The 19722-nt window shown below is 35.0% G+C and overlaps 1 protein-coding gene across 22 annotated transcripts; it reads right to left on the reverse strand.

Annotated features, from left to right (window-relative positions):
• Positions 1-222: 222 nt before the first annotated feature.
• On the reverse strand, positions 223-19481 carry LOC128280697 (uncharacterized). Of its 22 annotated transcripts, none has more exons than XR_008270812.1 (8): positions 19245-19481; positions 18617-18679; positions 18052-18535; positions 17837-17942; positions 16269-16338; positions 15199-15371; positions 14004-14057; positions 10108-10588 (listed from the first exon to the last, which is right to left on the reverse strand). XR_008270812.1 is itself a non-coding variant. In XM_053018923.1 (3 exons), the coding sequence occupies exons 1-3, from the start codon at positions 19392-19394 to the stop codon at positions 306-308; spliced, it is 348 nt and encodes a 115-aa protein (XP_052874883.1). In that variant the 5' UTR covers positions 19395-19481; the 3' UTR covers positions 223-305. The 22 variants fall into 22 exon arrangements, 2 of the variants coding, with proteins under 2 accessions (XP_052874883.1, XP_052874884.1); XR_008270813.1 differs by having other exon boundaries at positions 15195-15371; XR_008270811.1 differs by lacking the exons at positions 10108-10588; positions 15199-15371 and adding an exon at positions 223-449.
• Positions 19482-19722: the final 241 nt, after the last annotated feature.

Consider the following 19722-nt stretch of genomic DNA (forward strand, 5'->3'; position numbering starts at 1 on the left):
ACATAAAATATATTAAAATAATCAAAATAATAATATGCCAAATAAATTTCATAAAAAATTATCTAATCAACCTAAAACACACATAACAAATAAATTACACAAAATAATAAAATATTCTTTGTATATAACATAAATAGGCTTTTTACTTCAATAAACATTAAATTAAAAATAATTATGAATGAATCAAAATATAAAATAAATACAAATATACCTTAATAGATCTTTTTAACCAAATAATACATTACAAAAACAAATTAACATTAACATTAATCTATTAATTTATAACAAAAAATACATTTTCTTTTCTATTTTTTTCCTTCTCTTTCTCCTTCCCTCCCTCTTTTCTCCTTCTCTTTTTTCCTTTCTTTTTCCCTTCCCTTCTTGCCCTCCCGTTCTCCTTCTTCTTCTTCTCTTCTTTTCTTCTCCTTCCCTTTCTTCTCCTTCACCCACTAGCAGAAAATGAAATTTGAGACCACTATAAAGTCCCCAAACACATAAAAAACAAACTAAGTTAGCATGCAGCTGTCCCATCACTGGATAGCCCCTCAACCGATGCCGCCTCTAACAGACCCTCTACTAGTGCCGCCTCTTCCCTAGGCACGTCCCGTCATGTCATCATTTTTTATTATTTTTTCACTATATTCGGTCAGAAATTGAGGGTGGTGCCACCTATGCACCACCCTCCACCAATTCAAATATACCATTTTAGTACTTAATCTTTGAAACACCTTATTTTGGTATTTTTTTTATATATTATTAGGGTAAAAAACCCTTCCATTAAGGATTTCATTTCCCAGATTTTTAGTTTAAAATTTAATATTTTTATACAATTAAGGTTAATTCACCCTCACAAATTGGGGAGTAAAGTTGTAAAAAATGACTATTATTTTTAAAATATTACTAGTTTCGATTTTAAAAAAATTAAAAAATTAGACAAAAAATACAAAAATATTTTCAATTGGAAGCGTTTTCGACAGATTTGAAGGAAAACGCTTCTAGCTGGAAGCGTTTTCCTTTTGGTAGGATTTTGATTTTTGTTAAAGTAAGATTAGGTTAATGTTTTATAAATTTTAGTGTGTTATGGTTTAGGGTTTAAGGTTTAGTGTTTTTTATATTTTTAAGTATTTTTATATATTTTTAAAATTTTTATAATTTTTGAGTTGTAAAGTTAATAATTATTTAAGTCGATATTTACAACAGTTGTATTCACACCAATCGTATATTCAAATTATTCAAGTTGTAAAATTTAATTCAATTCAAAATTGAAACTCAAACTACTCGATTCGATTAACTCTTAATTTGTAACGCCCCAAAATTTTAAGAATTTAATCGTGAGATTTTGCAGTAATTAAATTTATGTATCTGTGATTCTATGCCCTGCTTTTGTGTTTAAGGTCTGGAGTTCGAGTCGTCTCATTAAAAGTTTTTTTGTTTTGAAATCAATCCATAAGCACGCGTTACCCGATTAAGTTCAGTTCAGTGTAAAATTATATCAAGAATGAGCCTACTGGTTCACTGGTTAAGCATCTATCTGTATTCTGTCTACTTTCAAGTTTGAGTCCCATCGTATGCGCTAGGGAAATATTTTTTTTTCAAATGCCAGAATATGTCTGGAAGTTAGGAAATTAATCAACGATAGTTTCTTCTTCTTTATTTTTATTTCTTTCTTTTTGGTCATTTCTATCTTTTTCTTTTCTTCTTTTTCATTTTGATTATTTTGTTAATCGGAATAGTGGGGAAATACGAGATTAATGAAAACTTTGTTATTAGTCATCGGTCAGAAGGTTTTCGGGTAAGTAACTGACAATGTGAGCATCTCTGCAATCCTTCTTCGCCTCGTAAATTTCTTGGAACAAGGTATTTTTGTGAGTTACGAGAATCTCTTATTAACGATTGTGTACTTACCTAGTAGGCAAGGCTATTAACAACAAGGAATAGCAACAAGATAATCTCTGTAATTGTTGCTGAAGTTTCGGTAAGTTTGGGTCGGTTGAACATTTTATGTCGAAACTTGCAACATAGGCATTAAGTGAGTAATCGGGAAATTCTATCGATTAAATGGCTAAATTGTGTTACAGAATGCTTGTTTTAGGCTTCGGGGATCTTTTGAGTTGTTGCCTATTCGAAATCTTTCCAGGTGCGTATCGAAAACCTTAGTTTTTGCAAGTTTCGATCACCGAAAATAGTGGCTATCGACGCTACACGACTAGGCACATGGGCCTATGACTAGGCCTTGTGAGCCACAAGGACGTATGGCAGGCCGTGTAACTCACTGTTTATCGATTTGGTACCACACATGTGTATGTCTAGACCATATGTGGCCATGTTAGTGTAGGGTTCACACAGACAACAGACACGAGTGTGTGTTTAGGCCATGTAACTCACTGTTTATGGAACAATACCACACGGCCAAGGATAACTCACTGTTTGGGGTATAAAAGCCATACAGTAAGAGACACGGGTGTGTACCTAGACCGTATGAGTCACACGAGCAAGGACATAAGCGTGTGTCCAGGCCGTGTAACTCACTGTTTATGCTTGAAAACTACACGATCAAGACACACGGGCGTGTGACCTAGCCATGTGAAAAATTATTGGGCTCGAAAACTATCTTTTGAGTTCGAGAATATATTTAATCTTGATATTGGTTCATTCTATGTACGAATAATTGAATTTGATAATGTAAGAACTGTCTGATACACTGAGACTGATCTGTAAGTAACATAATTAAATGTGCACTATAATACCTACTCTATTATTAAATTGTCTTATTAATTGTATAATAAGTTAGAATGATAGAACATATGACAGGTAGTTGTGTTCTGCATTGGCATGTGTTGGGACGCTGCGAAGGAGGAGGAAATCTGTTCTGAAATCGTGGCTACGACACAATGAATATAAATCTGATTCTGGCACTTGTCGCATATTGAAATAGCAGCTAAGCTGCGTATTTGTAAAAGTGTCAATGAACACTTTGAGGTGTGTAGGGTTGGTTGGGCATTGAATGTCCTTAATGGTGTGTTGGAATGACTGAAAACAGTTCGTATTTGAACTGAAGTTGCATATATATATATATATATTATATATATATAACTCATTTGCATCTGAATTGAAATTACTTCTACAACGAACTGAATCTCTAAATTTGGAATTTCTCTATAAATAAATTTTAATAAAATAAATTTCTTTTATGCACTGAGTTTACAGCTCATACTATTACTATTAAATTTCAGGTGGTTCGCAGACTTAAACGGGTTGGTGCCGTGGAAGCTCAGTCGAACTATTAGCTTTCTTAAAACTATTCCAGTGGGAGACTCATTAAACTATAACTAAATGACCTTAGCAGATTATATACTTAACTAATATTTGTGTTGAATTTTATGTAAATCATGGTTTGGTATTATTATGTCTTGTGTGGTATTTGATATATCATGTAACTCTCTAAACTCGAACTGGACGTCTAGGCCGAGTTTAGGGTGTTAGTGGTATCAGAGTCAAGTTCGTTAACACTTGGACTGGGTTTGGGCTCATAATAGGTGAGAAAAGTAACTTAGTGATAATTAGTATCTGAACTAATATAGAAACACTGAAACTTTAGTGAACGACCGAGCCTCCGGTGCTGACTCTGTAAGTATTTTTTTCTGTTATAAAGATTATTATACTTAAACTGTTGTGGGTAAACTATTTTGATGTGAACTGGTGAACTCTCCTGCTAGATGTCTGAACTGATTTGTGTACTCTAGCATTATAGCTAGATTGCCAAAAATGAGTTCGCGTGGTAGTCGTGAACGTGGTATGTGAGGGCATCGAGGACACCGAGGAGGAAGAGCTTGAGCAGAGTCATCCTCTTGGGTAGCATGCCCAATCTAGCGACAAGCGAGACTGTGGATACTCCCACTACTAAGACGGAGTCCTATGCTCCAACGGCTGGGGACGGCGCATTGTCCCAAGCCATAATTCTAGCACTAGAGAGGGTTGTAAGGACCCATTTGGGATCGAGTGGCTGAGGGTCAGTCATTAAACGACTCCTATCAAATAGGGCTGAGTTATTTAGGGGCATCATAAGAGTTGCTCCTACTGTTGCTAAATATTGGCTCGAGGCTACCGAGCGTATTATGACTGATCTTAACTGTACTCACTCAGAAATTGAAGAATGTTGTGTCTCTACTTTTAGGATGAAGCTTATCAGTGGTAGCTGACAGCTGCACAAGGTGCTTAGCTTGAGCAGGTTAACTGGGATTATTTCAAAGATGCCTTACAGTATGTGGGGGTGAGTTATGTTGAGGCTCGCCGATGCGAGTTTATGAGCCTAGTTCACGGCAATCGGTCTGTGGCTGAATATGAAGCTGAATTCTACGATTGGGTAGGTAAACACGGACTTTAGTAGCGTCTGACTACGAAAAGTGGGTGAGGTTTAATAAAGGACTAATATATGATTTGTGGGCTCTAATAGCTCCTTAAAGGGAATGGGTTTTTTCGATTTTAGTTGACAAAGAAAAAATAGTAGAAGAAGTAAAGCGCATTGAGCATGAACGGCATGATTGTGAGAATGATCAAAATGGGTAAGAGGGATCTAGGTTCCTCTGCTCAGTATCCTAAGAAACATGCGAGATTTGATAGACCCCCGAGGGCCGATGCACCAACTATAGTGACTAAGATTCAGCTATGCAATGATTATGGAAAGTGCCATCCCAGTTAGTATTGGAAGAAGTTAAGAGCGTGCCTCCATTGTGGCTCGATAGAGCATTGAGTTAGGGATTGCCCTCGTCGACCTAATTTAGTGTCAGCTGTGGCACAGAATCTGACTCCAAATTCTCTTCGGCTTCTGAGAGAGGTTCAGCAACCATTCAAAGGTCGTAGTACTGGTAGGGGTGGTAATGGATCTGGAAGAGGACAGAGAGCGCCGGGTAAAGGTGCAGGTCAGGCTGAAGTTCATCAGCTGACACTAGTTTCTGTGGCGAAACACCACGAGGAGAGCGATGATGCTGATGTCATTGTAGGTACCTTCTATCCATATTGTGATCTCATTTATATTGGCTTTACTCACTTGTATATAGCTAATGTTGTTTCTGCAAATCTGGGTCTAACTACTGATAATACTGCTAGAGAATTTTCTGTGATTAATCTGTTAGGTCAGTCAATTCGAGTTGATAGAGTATATAGGCGGGCACCCTTAGAGCTCCAGGGTTTGGTATTTCCAGCTGATCTAATGGAATCACCCTTTAATGAGTTTGATTTAATTCTGGGAATAGATTGGCTCGTTAAGTATTAGGTCAATCTAGACTGTACAACCAAGAGAGTTACCTTGAGATCGACTGATAATGATGAGATGGTTATGATTGGTGAGTGTTGGGATTACCTCTCTAATGTAATCTTTGCTCTTGTAGCAGATAAATTGGTCTGAAAGGGGTGTGAGGCATATCTTGCTTACGTATTCGATTCTGCTCTTGAAAAGCTTTCAGTGGTATATATTCATCCCGTGAGGGAATTTTCAGACGTCTTTCCCAAGGAATTTCCTGGAGTACCTCCGGATAGGGAGGTGGAGTTTGGAATTGGTCTGTTACCAGGTAAGGCTCCAGTATCCATTACGCCCTATCGTATGGCACCGAAAAAGCTGACTGAATTAAAGGCGCAACTTCAGGAGCTTCTGGATAGAGGATTTATTCAACCGAGTGTGTCTCCGTAGAGGGCACCCATATTGTTTGTTAAGAAAAATGAGTCAATGAGAAAGTGCATTGATTATAGACAGTTGAACAAATTGACAATCAAGAACAAGTATCCGTTGTCGAGGATTAATGACTTGTTCGACCAATTTCAAGTAGCGTTCCTCTTTTCCAAAATTGATCTACGATTTGATTACCATCAACTCAAAGCCAAAGAGACTGATGTGTACAACACTTCCTTTAAGACTCGTTATAAGCATTACGAGTTTCTAATAATGTCTTTTGGTTTGACGAATGCACCGATGACACTTATAGATTTAATGCATTGGGTGTTTCAACCGTACTTGGATCAATTTGTAGCGGTTTTCATCGATGATATCTTAATCTACTCTAAAACTGAAACTGAGCATGATGATCATCTTCGTATTGTACTTCAAATGCTTCGAGAAAAATAGTTGTATGCCAAGTTCAGTAAGTGTGAGTTTTGGTTGCAGGAAGTCGCCTTTCTAGGTCATGTGGTGAAGGCGGAGGGGATCTGAGTTGATCCTAGGAAACTAGAAGCTATTGTCGAATGGAAACAGCTGAAAAATGTATCTGAGCTTCGTAGCTTCCTAGGTTTAGCCTATTACTACTGAAGATTCGTCGAATGGTCTTCTCTGATTGTCACCTCTAATAAAGCTATTGTATAAGAATGTCCCGTTCGTGTGGCCTGAGGCACAATAGCCTAGTTTTGATAAGCTCAAGTCTGTTCTGACACAGGCACCTGTTTTAATTCAACCGGAATCGGGTCAGGAGTTTACAGTATATAATGATGCTTCAACAAATCAGGTTAGGATATGTGCTTATCCAATACGGTAAGGTGGTCGCTTACGCGTCGCGATAACTTAAGACACATGAGGGTAACTACTGTACACATGATCTTGAATTAGCTGCAGTCGTGTTTGCTTTGAAAATCTGGAGACATTATCCGTATAGTGAAAGGTGTATTATTTACAACAATCACAAAAGTTTCAAATATTTATTAACTCAAAAAGAGTTAAATCTTCGGCAACGTCGATCGGTTGAGTTACTTAAAGATTATAATTGGACGATAAAATATCATCTGAGTAAGGCTAATGTGGTAATTGACGCCCTTAGCCATAGAATGATGACTGATTTGAGAGTAATGTTCACTCGTTTGAGTTTGGTTGAGGATAGAGGATTATTGGCAGAATTACAGGTTAAACCGATTTGGGTAGAGCAGATTCGAGCTAAACAATTGAACGATGAGTCCTTAATACAACGATTGCAACATATTGGTTCAAACGAGAATTCCGATTTTAGCTTAAATAGCGATAATATGTTATGCTTCATAGGTCAGATTTGTGTACCCAATGATATGGAACTAAGGCATTCAATCCTACATGAGGTGCATAGCAGTCCCTATGCTATGTATCCTAGTAGGAATAAAATGTACCAGGATCTCTGAGAACTCTATTGTAACCCGAACTGAAACTAGAAGTAGTTACTTTTGTGCAACAGTGTCGAACGTGTCAAAAGGTTAAAACGAAACATCAGTTGCCATCCGGATTGTTTCAACCAGTTACAAGTCCTTAGTGGAAGTAGGAGCAGATAACAATAGATTTTGTTACGGGGTTATCTTTAACCCCCACTAAGAAAGATTCAATTTGGGTCATCGTTGATCGATTGACCAAATCAACCCGCTTCATTCCTATTCGAACAGATTGCTCCTTACAAAAGTTAGCTGAACTGTATATCGCTGAAATTGTGAGACTACACGAAATTTTAGTCTTGATCATCTTTGACAAAGATCCACAATTTACTACACGATTTTGGAAAAAAACTCTATGAGGCCTTAGGCACCGACTTAATTTCAGCACTGCATATCACCCCCAGACTGATGGTCAGTTGAGACGAGTTATTCAGATCCTAGAAGATATGTTTCGAGATTGTGTGATAGGCTTCAAGGGTAATTAGGAGGAGTACCTGCAGTTGGCGAAGTTCGCATACAATAACAGCTTTCAGTCTAGTATTCAGATGACACCTTATGAGGCCTTATATGGACGTAAGTGTCGTACTCCATTATGTTGAATAGAATTAAGTGAAGGCCGGATATTGGGTCCTGAGCTAGTTTTTAAAATTGAGAACACTGTAAGAGTAATTAAGGACCGTCTAAAAGCCGCATTTGATCGACAGAAATCTTATGCTGCTTTAAAAAAGAAAGACATCGAGTTTACTATTGGTGATCAAGTCTTCTTGAGAGTATCACTGTGGGAAAAAGTCAACCGTTTCGGACGCAATGGCAAATTAATCCTGCGATTTATTGGGCCTTACCATATCTTAAAGCGTGTCGAACGTGTTGCATACCGGTTAGAATTACCTCCAGAGCTAAATCGGATTCATGATGTATTTCATGTCTCAATGCTGAGACGGTATCAGTCGGATCTATTGCATATCGTTACTGTCGACGAGATCGAATTGCGATCGGACTTAACATTAGAAGAAGAGCCAATCCAGATCTTGGAGCTTGACGTTAAAGTACTGAGAAAGAAACTATTCCTCTAGTAAAGATTTTATAGCCAAACCATGGTACAGAGGAAGCCACGTAGGAACCTGAGGAATCTATCCACTGGCTGTATCCGTATCTATTCGACTCAGGTAAAATTTCGAGGCCGAAACTTCTTTTAGGGGGAAAGAGTTGTAATGCCCCAAAATTTTGAGAATTTAATTTTGAGAATCTGCAGTAATTAAATTTCTGTATCTGTGGTTTTGTGTCCTACTTTTTTGTTTAAGGTTTGGAGTTTAAGTCGCTTCATTAAAAGTTTTGTTATTTTGAAGTCAACCCATAAGCACGTGTTACCTGATTAAGTTTAGTTCAGTGTGAAATTGTGTCAAGAATGAGCCTGTTGGTTCACTAGTTAAGCATCTGTCTAGTTTTGAGTTTGAGTCCCATCGTATACACTAGGGAAATATATTTTTGTCAAATGCCAAAATCTTCCTGGAAGTTAGGAAATTAATTAATGATAGTTTCTTGTTCTTTATTTTTATTTCTTTCTTTTTGGTTGTTTTCTATATTCTTCTTTTCTTCTTTTTTGTTTTGATTATTTTGTTAATCGGAGTAGTAAGGAAATACGAGATTAACGAAAACTCCATTATTAGTCATCGGTCAGAAGGTTGTCGAGTAAGTAACTGATAATTCAAACATCGCCGCAATCCTTCTTCGCCTCGTAAATTTCTTGGAACGGGGTATTTTTGTGAGTTACGAGAATCTCTTATTAACGATTGTGTACTTACCTAACAGGCGAGGCTATTAACAATTTGGAATAGCAACAAGACAATCTCTATGATTGTTACTAAAGTTTTGTTAAGTTTGGGTCGATTGAAGGTTTTGTATCAAAACTTTCAACATAGGCATTAAGTGAGTAATCGAGAAATTATGTTGATTAAATGGCTAAATTGTGTTACTGAATGCTTGTTTTAGGCTTCGGGGATCTTTTGAGTTGTTGTCTATTCGAAATTTTTCTAGGTGCATATCGAAAACCTTAGTTTTTGTAAGTTTTGATCGCCAAAAATGGTGGCTAAACAAATTCAAGTACAAGCCAATTTCAAGATTAAGACTGTTAATAAAGATGTTCAATTCATAATTCTTAGGTAAATGGAGCTAGTTCAACAAACTTACAAACTCATCATGGTATTGATCAACAAAGTTCACCTACTTCAAAGAGACCAAATCTACCATACGATCCCTGAATAAGTTAGATCCAAATCATTCCTTCAAGTTATGAGAGTAGCTATCCCGTGTTAGCAAATGAAAACCCCTTTGCCTCTAAGTGTAGAAGTGGTGTCAATCTAGAGCCTTCCCCTCCAAATGAAGCATTACAATGTGAACCTTAACACTATCAGCTACTCTCTCAGCCTCAAAGTACTACTTGATTTTTGACCACCAACCTCAATAGTTTGTGCCATCAAATTTGGGGCAATCAAGTTTATATGAATGAACTTGACTCTCCAAGCATCCACCACGAGTAAGAGTTTTTAAACTTCCAAATTCCACCATTGGTCAAACCATTTGAGTATCTTTAATAGAAACCTAGAAAGAGGGATTCCCAAGATACCCTTACCCTTATCTTAAAATGATCCTACAACATCTATAGAATATAGGTGCCCCAAGTACTGTTCAAATAAGCTCTGTACCTCGGACTTGATCTCGTCTCGCACACCATCACGAAGCTCCTTCAATAGACTGTCAAACTTGGTATCTATCTATGTTAGCTCCACCTAAAGTTGATTCATCGATTATTGTACGTGTCCAATCGCCTTTTAAAGCCTAGTAGACATCCCATCACCGGCCATAGAGAATCATGTGGCTCTAATACCTTTGAATCGAGCAATCAAGAAGAAGAAGAAAACAAAAAAGAGAAGATAAAAATGGGAGAGAAACAAATTTGATTATCAGCATAAAATTGGCATGTTTTTCCTACTCATTCATTCAGCTTAAAAATGAAATAACTCACAACCTTCATGACCGTTACAACAGCCGGCATAACAACTATGACAATGCTAAAATGCGCCATTTAACTAAAAGAACAAAATGACCCATTTCACCGTTTTAACCATTTTATTCTCCCTTAAATGAACGTAATAAATAATAAGACATCGGTCATAACAAAATTTCAAACAATAACATAATTACAAATGCTTTTATATCACCAAATAAATGCTAAAAATCCCTACAATCTTATACCAATTTATGCTAACCCAAAAACTAAAAGCCAAATAAAAAAGAAATTTGATTTGAATGATAATAAAAAGAATTTAATTGAAAAGAAAACAATGATAGAAGATTTGGCTTATGATGGATAGAACGACCAAGCGATGTATTTGATATTGCCGAGTTGATTTGTGGTCCAATAACTTGTTCAAATCTTTAAAGAAAAAAAGATATGAAATAAACAAAGTCACACTAAAATATGTAAGAATCAAAGAAAATAAAGTAAAGAGAACAGAGAAAAAAATAAATTAGTCTTATGGAACTTTTGCTTAACTTGCATCCAAAAATGCTAACAATCGAATTTGGACTCTTATAAAACCTTTGTATCACTCTAAAAAAATTTGATATCATTAATAGTAATATTTTTAGAAATTAATTTTCAGAAAAAAAAGAAAGAAAACTATGATAGTAAAATTAATATATATATTGATATTACTCCCTTTTAAAACCTAACGCACCCTTGTAATCTAAAAATATTTTGATCCTTAAAGTCTACTACCTAGAACACTATTGTCTGTCTTCTCTAACAGGGTTTTAGGTTTTATTTTGTTCTTATTGTGGCGGCGTTTGTTTTGGCAATTGGATTTTATTTAATTACTTTCTTTATCATATATAATTTAATTAGCGTCTATGAAAATTGAATTTGCTGGTTTAACTCTCAATGAAGAAGAGGATGCGATTTTACAAATACCATCTTTTCCGAATCTAGAGAAGGAAGAAAGGGAATCCCGTCTGGTAGGGTGCTTTCTAACAGTTAGTGTTATTCATTTTCATACTATGCAGAGTACAATGGCGAATCTATGGCATCCGGTCAGAGGTGTTCAAATTCTGGATCTTGGAGAAAAAAGATTTCTATTCCAGTTCTTTCATAGTATGGCTATGGAGAGGGTTTTGAAAGGCTCTCCATGGACTTTCAATAATCATCTGTTGCTATTACATAAGTTGCAGCGGGGGGAAGATCCTTAAAGAGTCCCTTTAATTTTAACGCTTTTCTGGGTTCAAATTCATGATGTTTCAGCAGGTTTCTTTTATGAGGCTTTGGCGAAGCAATTAGGTGATTTCATATGTACGTTTTTACAATATGATGGCGCTAATATGGGGAAAGGATATTAAAATTTTTAGCGAGTCAGAATTCAGTTGGATGTAAGATATCCCTTAGAGAGGAAAAGGCAGATTTTATTCTATGGAAACATGTCATATGTTAGATTCAAATATGAACTATTAACGCTTTTTTGTTTTTATTGTGGGCGTTTAGGACACAGTGACTCCTTTTGAGAAGCAAAAATGGCATTAGGAGTGGAGACTATTGAAATAGGCTGGGATCTTTCTTTAAAGGCACAAACTAGAAAAGCCTGACCACAAAATAGTGTCTAGCTACATGAGAAAGAAGAAGGAAGAAGGGGAGGGAATCTCGATAGAAGTCAGTCATTTGAATATAGAACATGGGGTGCGATAAACAATTCTAGAAAAGGGTTTTTTATTGATCCTATTTTAGGATTTAATTTGAAAGGAAATTTGACTACTATTTCTAAAAGGGGGAAAAACAACCAGTAGCTGAAAATCAATTTGCAATAGATCATGATGCGAAAGAAGGAACTCTAATAGGAGAAAAAGGAAAAAAGTGACAAATAGGAGAAATTGAAGTATATATAATCAGTAATGATTTTAATAGTTCAGCTATAAGGGACAGGAGTAAGGTGAATAGCAATCTTTTATTATCGGCGGCTACTAAATAGCAAGCTGACTGGGAACAATAAAAATCTTAAGTTGGAATATCCGTGGTTTAGGGAATCCACGGACAGTACGAAGGCTTTGGCATTCACTGAAGATATATAATCCCCAAATGATTTTCTTCATGGAGACTAAAATAAATAGGAATCAGATAGAAAGAACACAAAAGAGTTGTGGCTTTCATAATGGTATTAATGTAGAAGCAACTAGCTCTAGAGGAGGATTATGTTTGGCATGGTGTGATAATGCTAATATCATACTTTAAAGTTTCTGAAAAAGGCATGCTGATGTGTGTATTGAGGATATTACTGATGGTAACAAGTGGAGATTTATTGGGTTTTATGGCTCCCTTTATATACAAGATAGGAATGAATCGTAAGATCTTCTAAAAAATTTGAGTAATGTTGATAAGCTCTCATGGTTTGTTTGTGGGGATTTTAATAAAATTATGTATGGTCATAAAAACAATGGAGGCTTACCTCAAAAGGAGAGACGTATAGATGCTTTTTGCACTGTATTGGCAGACTGTCATTTATTGGATGTAGGTTATATTGGAAACTGGTTTACTTGGGAAAGAGGAAATTTGCCAGATACGAATATTCAAGAACGTCTGGATAGGGGAGTTGCTAATGAGGATTAAATGTCTTTATTTCCTAAGGCTCCAATTCAACATCTTTCACATTCCTTTTCAGATCATTGCCCACTGCTTACCACTACGAAAAGAAAAGACAATGAGCGACATGAAAAGAATTTTAAGTTTGAAGCTTGGTGGGTTTTGGAGGTACAACACATTTGGGACAATTCAATAGGAGATTTGTTACTAAAATATGAAATGGTAAGGGAAGGGCTGGATAGATGGGCTAGTTGAATTAGATAAAATAGAAAAAAAAAGAAAAAAAAAGGTGTTAACTGCTAGATTGGTAGAATTTATTTATGGAATCTGAGAGGGATGATGAGATTCAACTTAATTTTGAGATAGAGAAGGATGAGCGATATCGGGAATAAAGGGCAAAAGTTAACTGGCTATAATTTGGAGATAAAAATACTGCATTTTTTCATAAACAAATGACATAACAACGAAGAACGAATTCTATTCACAACATGAAATTTGACGATGGTAGGGAAACGAAAAAAGTTTGGGAAAGGGAAGAAATTGCGAGATCTTATTTTCAAAATCGATTTTTAGCTAGGAGGATAGGAAATTATGAGCATTTGTTGACAGGAATTGATTGTTGTATTTCAGAAGAGGACAACTCTCGATTGACGGCGAGATATACAAAAGAGGAGATTCGAGAGGCCTTATCTGAATTAGGCCCAACGAAAGCACTAAGAGAAGACTAATTTCCGGCGTTATTCTACCAAAAATGTTGGCTAATTATTAAGGGTATGTTACATCCTTTTGTTTATAAGGTATGGATATTAGTTTAATTATGTAACACCCCAAACTCAGCCAAAACGTTATAACCGTATCTAACAATATCATACAATAGTGTTTTTGAAACCTTATTGTTACGATGAAAACATTCCATGTTATTATCTTTAGTAAATCTTTGTTAGAACTTAGGAAATCTTCTTTATTCATTTAAAACATTTATTTTGAAACATCCCTCGTTACGGAAGCTTTAATAAAATATTCTAAGTGATCATGCGTTTAAAAAATAACTTTTTGAAAACTGAATTTCCTACGACCAGCAGATATAAATCCTTAAAGTAAAATAAGTAAATAAAAATCCAAATTTAAAACCAAAGTCCCTGAAGGTCCTTAAATTACAACACAAATAATCAATAATAGTCAAATTATAAATCGTAAATTAAAAACCATGAAGTCCAAAAATTACCGTGGTCACCGCTGAGTCCTCTATCGCACTGATCCGTCTAAGTCTCGGGATTACCTATGCACATTAAATAAAAAAGGTAAGTTTATGTAAACTCAGTGTGTAATTCCACAGAAACAAACAAACAATCAGTATTCACTAGGGGTGAGCAAAATCCGATTCGACTTAAAAAAATTGAAAAAAACTCGAATTTCAAGTTAAATGAATCGAGTTATTCAAGTTAACTCGATTTTTTTTTCAAATTTTAAGTTCAAATCGAGTTAAGTTTTCGAATTCGAATAACTCGAATAATTCGAATAATTCAACTATCAAACTATAATATTTTACATTTTTATCCCAAACTCTCAAACCTTTTTATTTTTCTCTTAAAACTTTTACTAATTTTCACTTTTCCCCAAAAACTTTTACTCCCTAATCTACCCAAAATTCATTTCCCACCAAAATTTTACTCTCCCATTTATTTTTTCTCAAAATTTTACTCCCAAAAACTCTCAAAACTTTCTATTTTTCCCTAAAATTTTCTCCCTCCCACTTTCACCCTAAAACTTTTACTCCCTTTCTATCCCACCTCCCATCTACCCCAAACCCACCCTCCAAATTTTTTTTAATATTTTCCTTCAAAATTTTACTCCACCATTTACTTTCCCTCAAACTTTTATTCCACAACTTTTTATTTTCTTCCTAAACTTTTACTTCTCACCCTTTACTCTCAAATAAAAATCAAAATTATCTAAAAATATCACTAAACATAAATAGTAATAATTTTATTTATATATACTTTATATTATTAAATTAAATTTCACATTTTATATTATTTATTGAATTGTTTAGTCATATTGAATATTTATATTAAAATTGAATTATTAATTATGCCATAAAATATTCGTGCTAAAATTTTATATTAGTATCAATTTCACATTTTATATTTAAAATAACTCACTCATTCCTACACTCCAAGTAGTACTGAATGCGGCACAAAACAATAGTTTGTAGCTAAGCTGCCAGTAAATTAAGCTTAAAGCCTTTCAGTACACTTCCTTCGAATAACAACCCCCAACCCAATGCAATGCAACATACAATGGATGATATGCTATTATGCAATTTTAGTACATATATTCAGTTCAGCTATTAACATGCTCAGAACAGATATCATTCATTCAATTTCACACATTTAGAGGTTTAAGTAGAGCTTACCGACCTTACAGTAAGTTCATAGTCGACTTGGGAGACTCGTGCAACATTAGAAACATTTTGATAAAAATAGGCTCACACACCCATTTGATCTGCCCGTGTGGGCCCACACGCTCGTGTAGCCCCCTCGACCCAAATTGGCCTTGGCCGTGTGATCCATTTTTATGTAACTCGTGCTAGCTAAAAATTCATACATATTTTCACTATTTACTTATATGTTCATTCAAAGCTGTCTACTTGAGTCATTGTTACTAAATTATTTATATGTTGAGCTATAGAATTCTAAATTAAGATCCGCTTGATTTGTTTGAAACTAGACTCAAAAACCTTTCTACCATAAAATTTTTAGAATTTATAGTTTATTAAATAAGTATAGAAAAAATCTTCAAATTTATCCCTATTTTAATGTTTGACAGCTCCAACCTTTCCTTACTAAAAATTATTTATCTCTTAGTACGAAATTTATATGATGTTTCTGTTTGTTTCTCTTGAAAATAGACTTATTAAGGATTTAAACATATAAATTTATGATCCTAATTAATATTTTTACAAGTTTTAATGATTTTTCAAAGTCAAAATAAAGAAACCCTAAATTATTCTAACCTTGTCTCACAAAATTTATTATATCTCATAATTTACAACTTCATTGCTTACACTGTTTCTTCTATGAAAAACTAGACTCAATAAAATTCAATTTCATATTTTATTCAACCTTCAACTCAATTTTCATTATTTTTGATGATTTTTTAAAGTTAGACTACTACTGCTGTCCAAAATAATTTTAGTGCAAAATGTTGATTTTCAAGTTCATAACACCCTTATTTTCTTTCTCTACAATTTTTTTCGCATCATTTTCTCTTATTTCTCTTATTTCTCGAAAGCAAGCAATTTCAAATTTTTGCTGAATCCTATTTTCTGCGTTTCGGGTACACACCTAATATCGTTTTAAATGTGTAAGCACTCCTAAGCCTCTAGAACCTAAAAATCGACCAACATATCTCTAGAGTAATCACTTAATTCATTTTTAATCAACCAATTTCAGAAGGAACTCGACTAAAAACCTAAAAAAACCTTTACCTCACTTGAGTAACCACGACTTCACACAATCACAGCGTCGATTCAAAAGCAACAACCCCTTGATTAACTCCTAAACACCAAAAAAGAATTACTCTTTTAGAGATTAACCAAGAACGATTAACAATAGACAATCGTTACTTACTGAACACGCGCAACCAACGATGAACAACCGAATCAATTGGAAAAAAAAAAACAAAAGAGAAAAAAATAATGAAAATTTCAACAACTACTAGGGGAAAGAATCAGCAGAGGAGAGAAAAAAGAAGAAAACATCTAAAAAAGTTTGGGGAATTGGAGAGAACCGAAACTCTATTATTATTATTTTTTTGTAACAAAAAGATAATCTTATTATTTTTTGATAACCTCTCCCCAATTATCTCCTAAAATCACTACCTATTAAACCACTAAAACACTACTCAAAATTTTGCCCCAACACAACTCTTAGCCGAAATTTGAGTAAAAATATTGTCTCTATGCCATCACAGAGAATTGAACACAAGACCTCTAACACTCCAACACTCTACTTAACCACTAAACCAGCAAGCCCATTTCGATATAAACTTAACAACAATTAAACTTAAGCCCTTTGCATAAGGTTAAGGCTTTATTTATAAAAATATCAAAATTTGCCCAAGTAAGGCTTAAACTTACCCAAGTAAGGCTTTGATGAAGTGTGTATCTACAGTTTCTTATTCGGTGGTTTTTAATGGACATATAGGTGATTATTTTCGTCCTACAAGGGGATTAAAACAGGGTGACCCTTTGAGTATGTCCCTTTTCTTAATTTGTGGGGAAGGTTTTTCTAGTCTTATGCGACTGGCTATGAGGGGAAACACACTTAAAGGGGTTAAGGCAAGTAGAAATGGTCCACAAGTTTCACATCTGTTATTCACAAATGATTGTATATTGTTTGGGGAGGCTACAGATATAGGTGCTCATTCACTAAAGCAGATTTTGCTTGACTATGATAATTGTTCTGGTCAATGTGTAAACTATGACAAATCTACAATATTTTTTAGTATTAATACGCAAGAGGGGGACAAAACAACAATTTCCAGGGCCTTTAAAGTACTAAGTTCGAATAATCCGAAAAGGTACCTTGGTCTTCCTAATATAGTAGGAAGAAGAAAGAAAATGTCATTTCCAATTTTGAAGGATATAATTAAACAATAGATTGATAGCTGGAGTGTAAGACATCTCTCCCAAGGTGGAAAAGAGGTATTTATAAAGACTATTCTTCAAGTTATTCCAACCTATACTATGACATGTTTCTTACTCCTTAAATCTCTATATGCTGAAACAGAAAGCATAATTGCAAAATTCTGGGGGCAGAAAAGTCAAGATAAAAAATGTATACATTAGTGTACTTGGAAAGACTTATGCTCTTTGAAAGAAGATGGTGGATTAGGATTTCGAAATCTCGATAAATTTAATATTGCGTTATTAGCCAAACAAGGGTGGCATCTTATTAATTTTCCCAATACTTTACTAAGCCGTATTTTAAAAGCAAAGTATTATCCAAATTCAGATTTTATCAATGCTCAATTAGGAAATTTACCTTCGCTTACCTGGAAGAGTGTTGGGCAGTAAAAGGAGTTTTGGAGAAAGGATTATGTTGGAGGGTAGGCACAAGAGATCGTATCTCTATTTAGGGCAATTTATGGACATCGGGAGCTGAAAAAGACAGATTGCAAAATAAGGCCAGCAATGAAAATATCAAGAAAGTATCAGATCTGATTGTTGCCACTAATAGAACTTGGAATACAGATTTAATTGTTAATACCTTTAATGTGGACATTGCAAAGAAGATTCTATAGATCCCTTTGGCAGAGACAGTTCATGAAGACTTCCAAGTGTCGAGAAGGGAACCGTCAGGAGAATTCTTAGTCAGGAGTGCTTATAAACTACTACAGGAGGCTAATTCGGGTCCCAGTGATAATTTTTTACAGGCCAAGACTAGAGATTTCTGTAGGAAATTATGGAATATACATCTCCCTTCAAAAATTAAATTAACAATAAACTACTACAAGAGGCTAATTCGGGTCCTAGTGATAATTTTTTACAGGCCGAGACTAGAGATTTCTGTAGGAAATTATGGAATATACATCTCCCTTCAAAAATTAAATTAACAATTTGGAGAATTTCTTAGAATTATATTCCTACTTTAACTAATCTCAAGAATAAAAAATGAAAAATGGTAATAGCAGCTCTTTGTCCCAGATGTCACAACTCCGAAGAAGACAGTAACCAAATCTTCCGGTACTGTCCTACAACAACAGAAGTATGGTTGAACTTAAATATCTCTTGGGTTTTAATAATGATCTTTACAGTATATGGGAGTGGCTTACCTGAGCATTCAGTCGAGGAAATATAGAATAATGTCATCTCTTTTGTTGTGGATTATGGTCAATCTAGAAACATAGAAATCAACTAATTTATGAAAGGAAGAGTTCTACAGGCAGAGATATTTCGAAACAAGTTATCAATTATATATCGGAGTTGAATGGAGTGGAACAAAAAAAACTCCCCTTAAATGTTAACAAAGGTCACAAACAAACTGCAAGAAGCACAAGGGTGACTGTCTTTTTTGATGCGGCCTTTGACAAGAGATCTTTCAGATCTGCTTCTGGTCTGGCTGTACGAGATAAGGGGGGAGGGATCTTGGTATCAAAGACGGTGATCCACTCCGATATATCATCCCCGTTCGTGGTGGAGGCAGATGCAGGGTTACAAGAGATTCAATTAGGTATTACAATGGGTTTTAACAGTCTACAAATAATAGGGGACTCAAGAACAGTGATAAAGAAATGTCAATCTAAAGATCCGGACAAATCGATTATAGGAGCGCTCATTAGAGGCATTCAAAGCAAAAAAGTTTATTTTCAGGATATCAATTTTCATTTTATTCCTAAATCAGAAAATGAATATGCACATTTCCTTGCCAAAGATGTACTGAAGAAGGGAGTGGGACATTACCTGCAGGGGAGGATCCAGGCCATGCTCATCGCGAGAGGGAGAATCGGAGACCAAGAAAGCTAGATTGAGAGCAGCAGAGTTAAGATGAAAGAAGGTCTTCAAAGAAATTGATAGCAGAAGAGTAAAGGATTTTTGGGGAATTGCTATCATTAAAACTGGAAAGGTTAAATGAAAAGACAAGGGATGGCGTCCAGCTGTGGCAATTGACTGGACAGAAATTAGGTTTCCTTTTTTATTATTTATTTGAATTTTTTTTTTGTTTATGGGTCATTTCTATATGGGATTGGGCCTAATTCTATTGTTTCTTTTAAGTTTTATTTGCCGTTTCTTTTTTGGGTTTTAAGCCATTATGGTGATAATCCTCATTTGTAATTTCTGATTTAGTTTAATATAAAGTCCAGTTGATTTTTCAAAATATATATATTGATAAAGAAATATGAATAATAAATTTTAGTAGGGATTAAATTGAATTTTAATA

Source organism: Gossypium arboreum, chromosome 9 (assembly GCF_025698485.1).
Source record: "Gossypium arboreum isolate Shixiya-1 chromosome 9, ASM2569848v2, whole genome shotgun sequence".
NCBI classification, from domain to species: Eukaryota; Viridiplantae; Streptophyta; class Magnoliopsida; order Malvales; family Malvaceae; genus Gossypium; species Gossypium arboreum.

Bases quoted from the DNA above. Each gene is read 5' to 3' on its own strand.
- LOC128280697 (XM_053018923.1), bottom strand. From the start codon at position 19,394: ATGATAGCAATTCCCCAAAAATCCTTTACTCTTCTGCTATCAATTTCT. The intron at 14,058-19,244 runs GTAATGTCCCAC...TAATGTGCATAG, and splicing joins GCCTGGATCCTCCCCTGCAG to GTAATCCCGAGACTTAGACG. The intron at 450-14,003 runs GTAATTTTTGGA...ATTTTCTGCTAG, and splicing joins AGGACTCAGCGGTGACCACG to TGGGTGAAGGAGAAGAAAGG.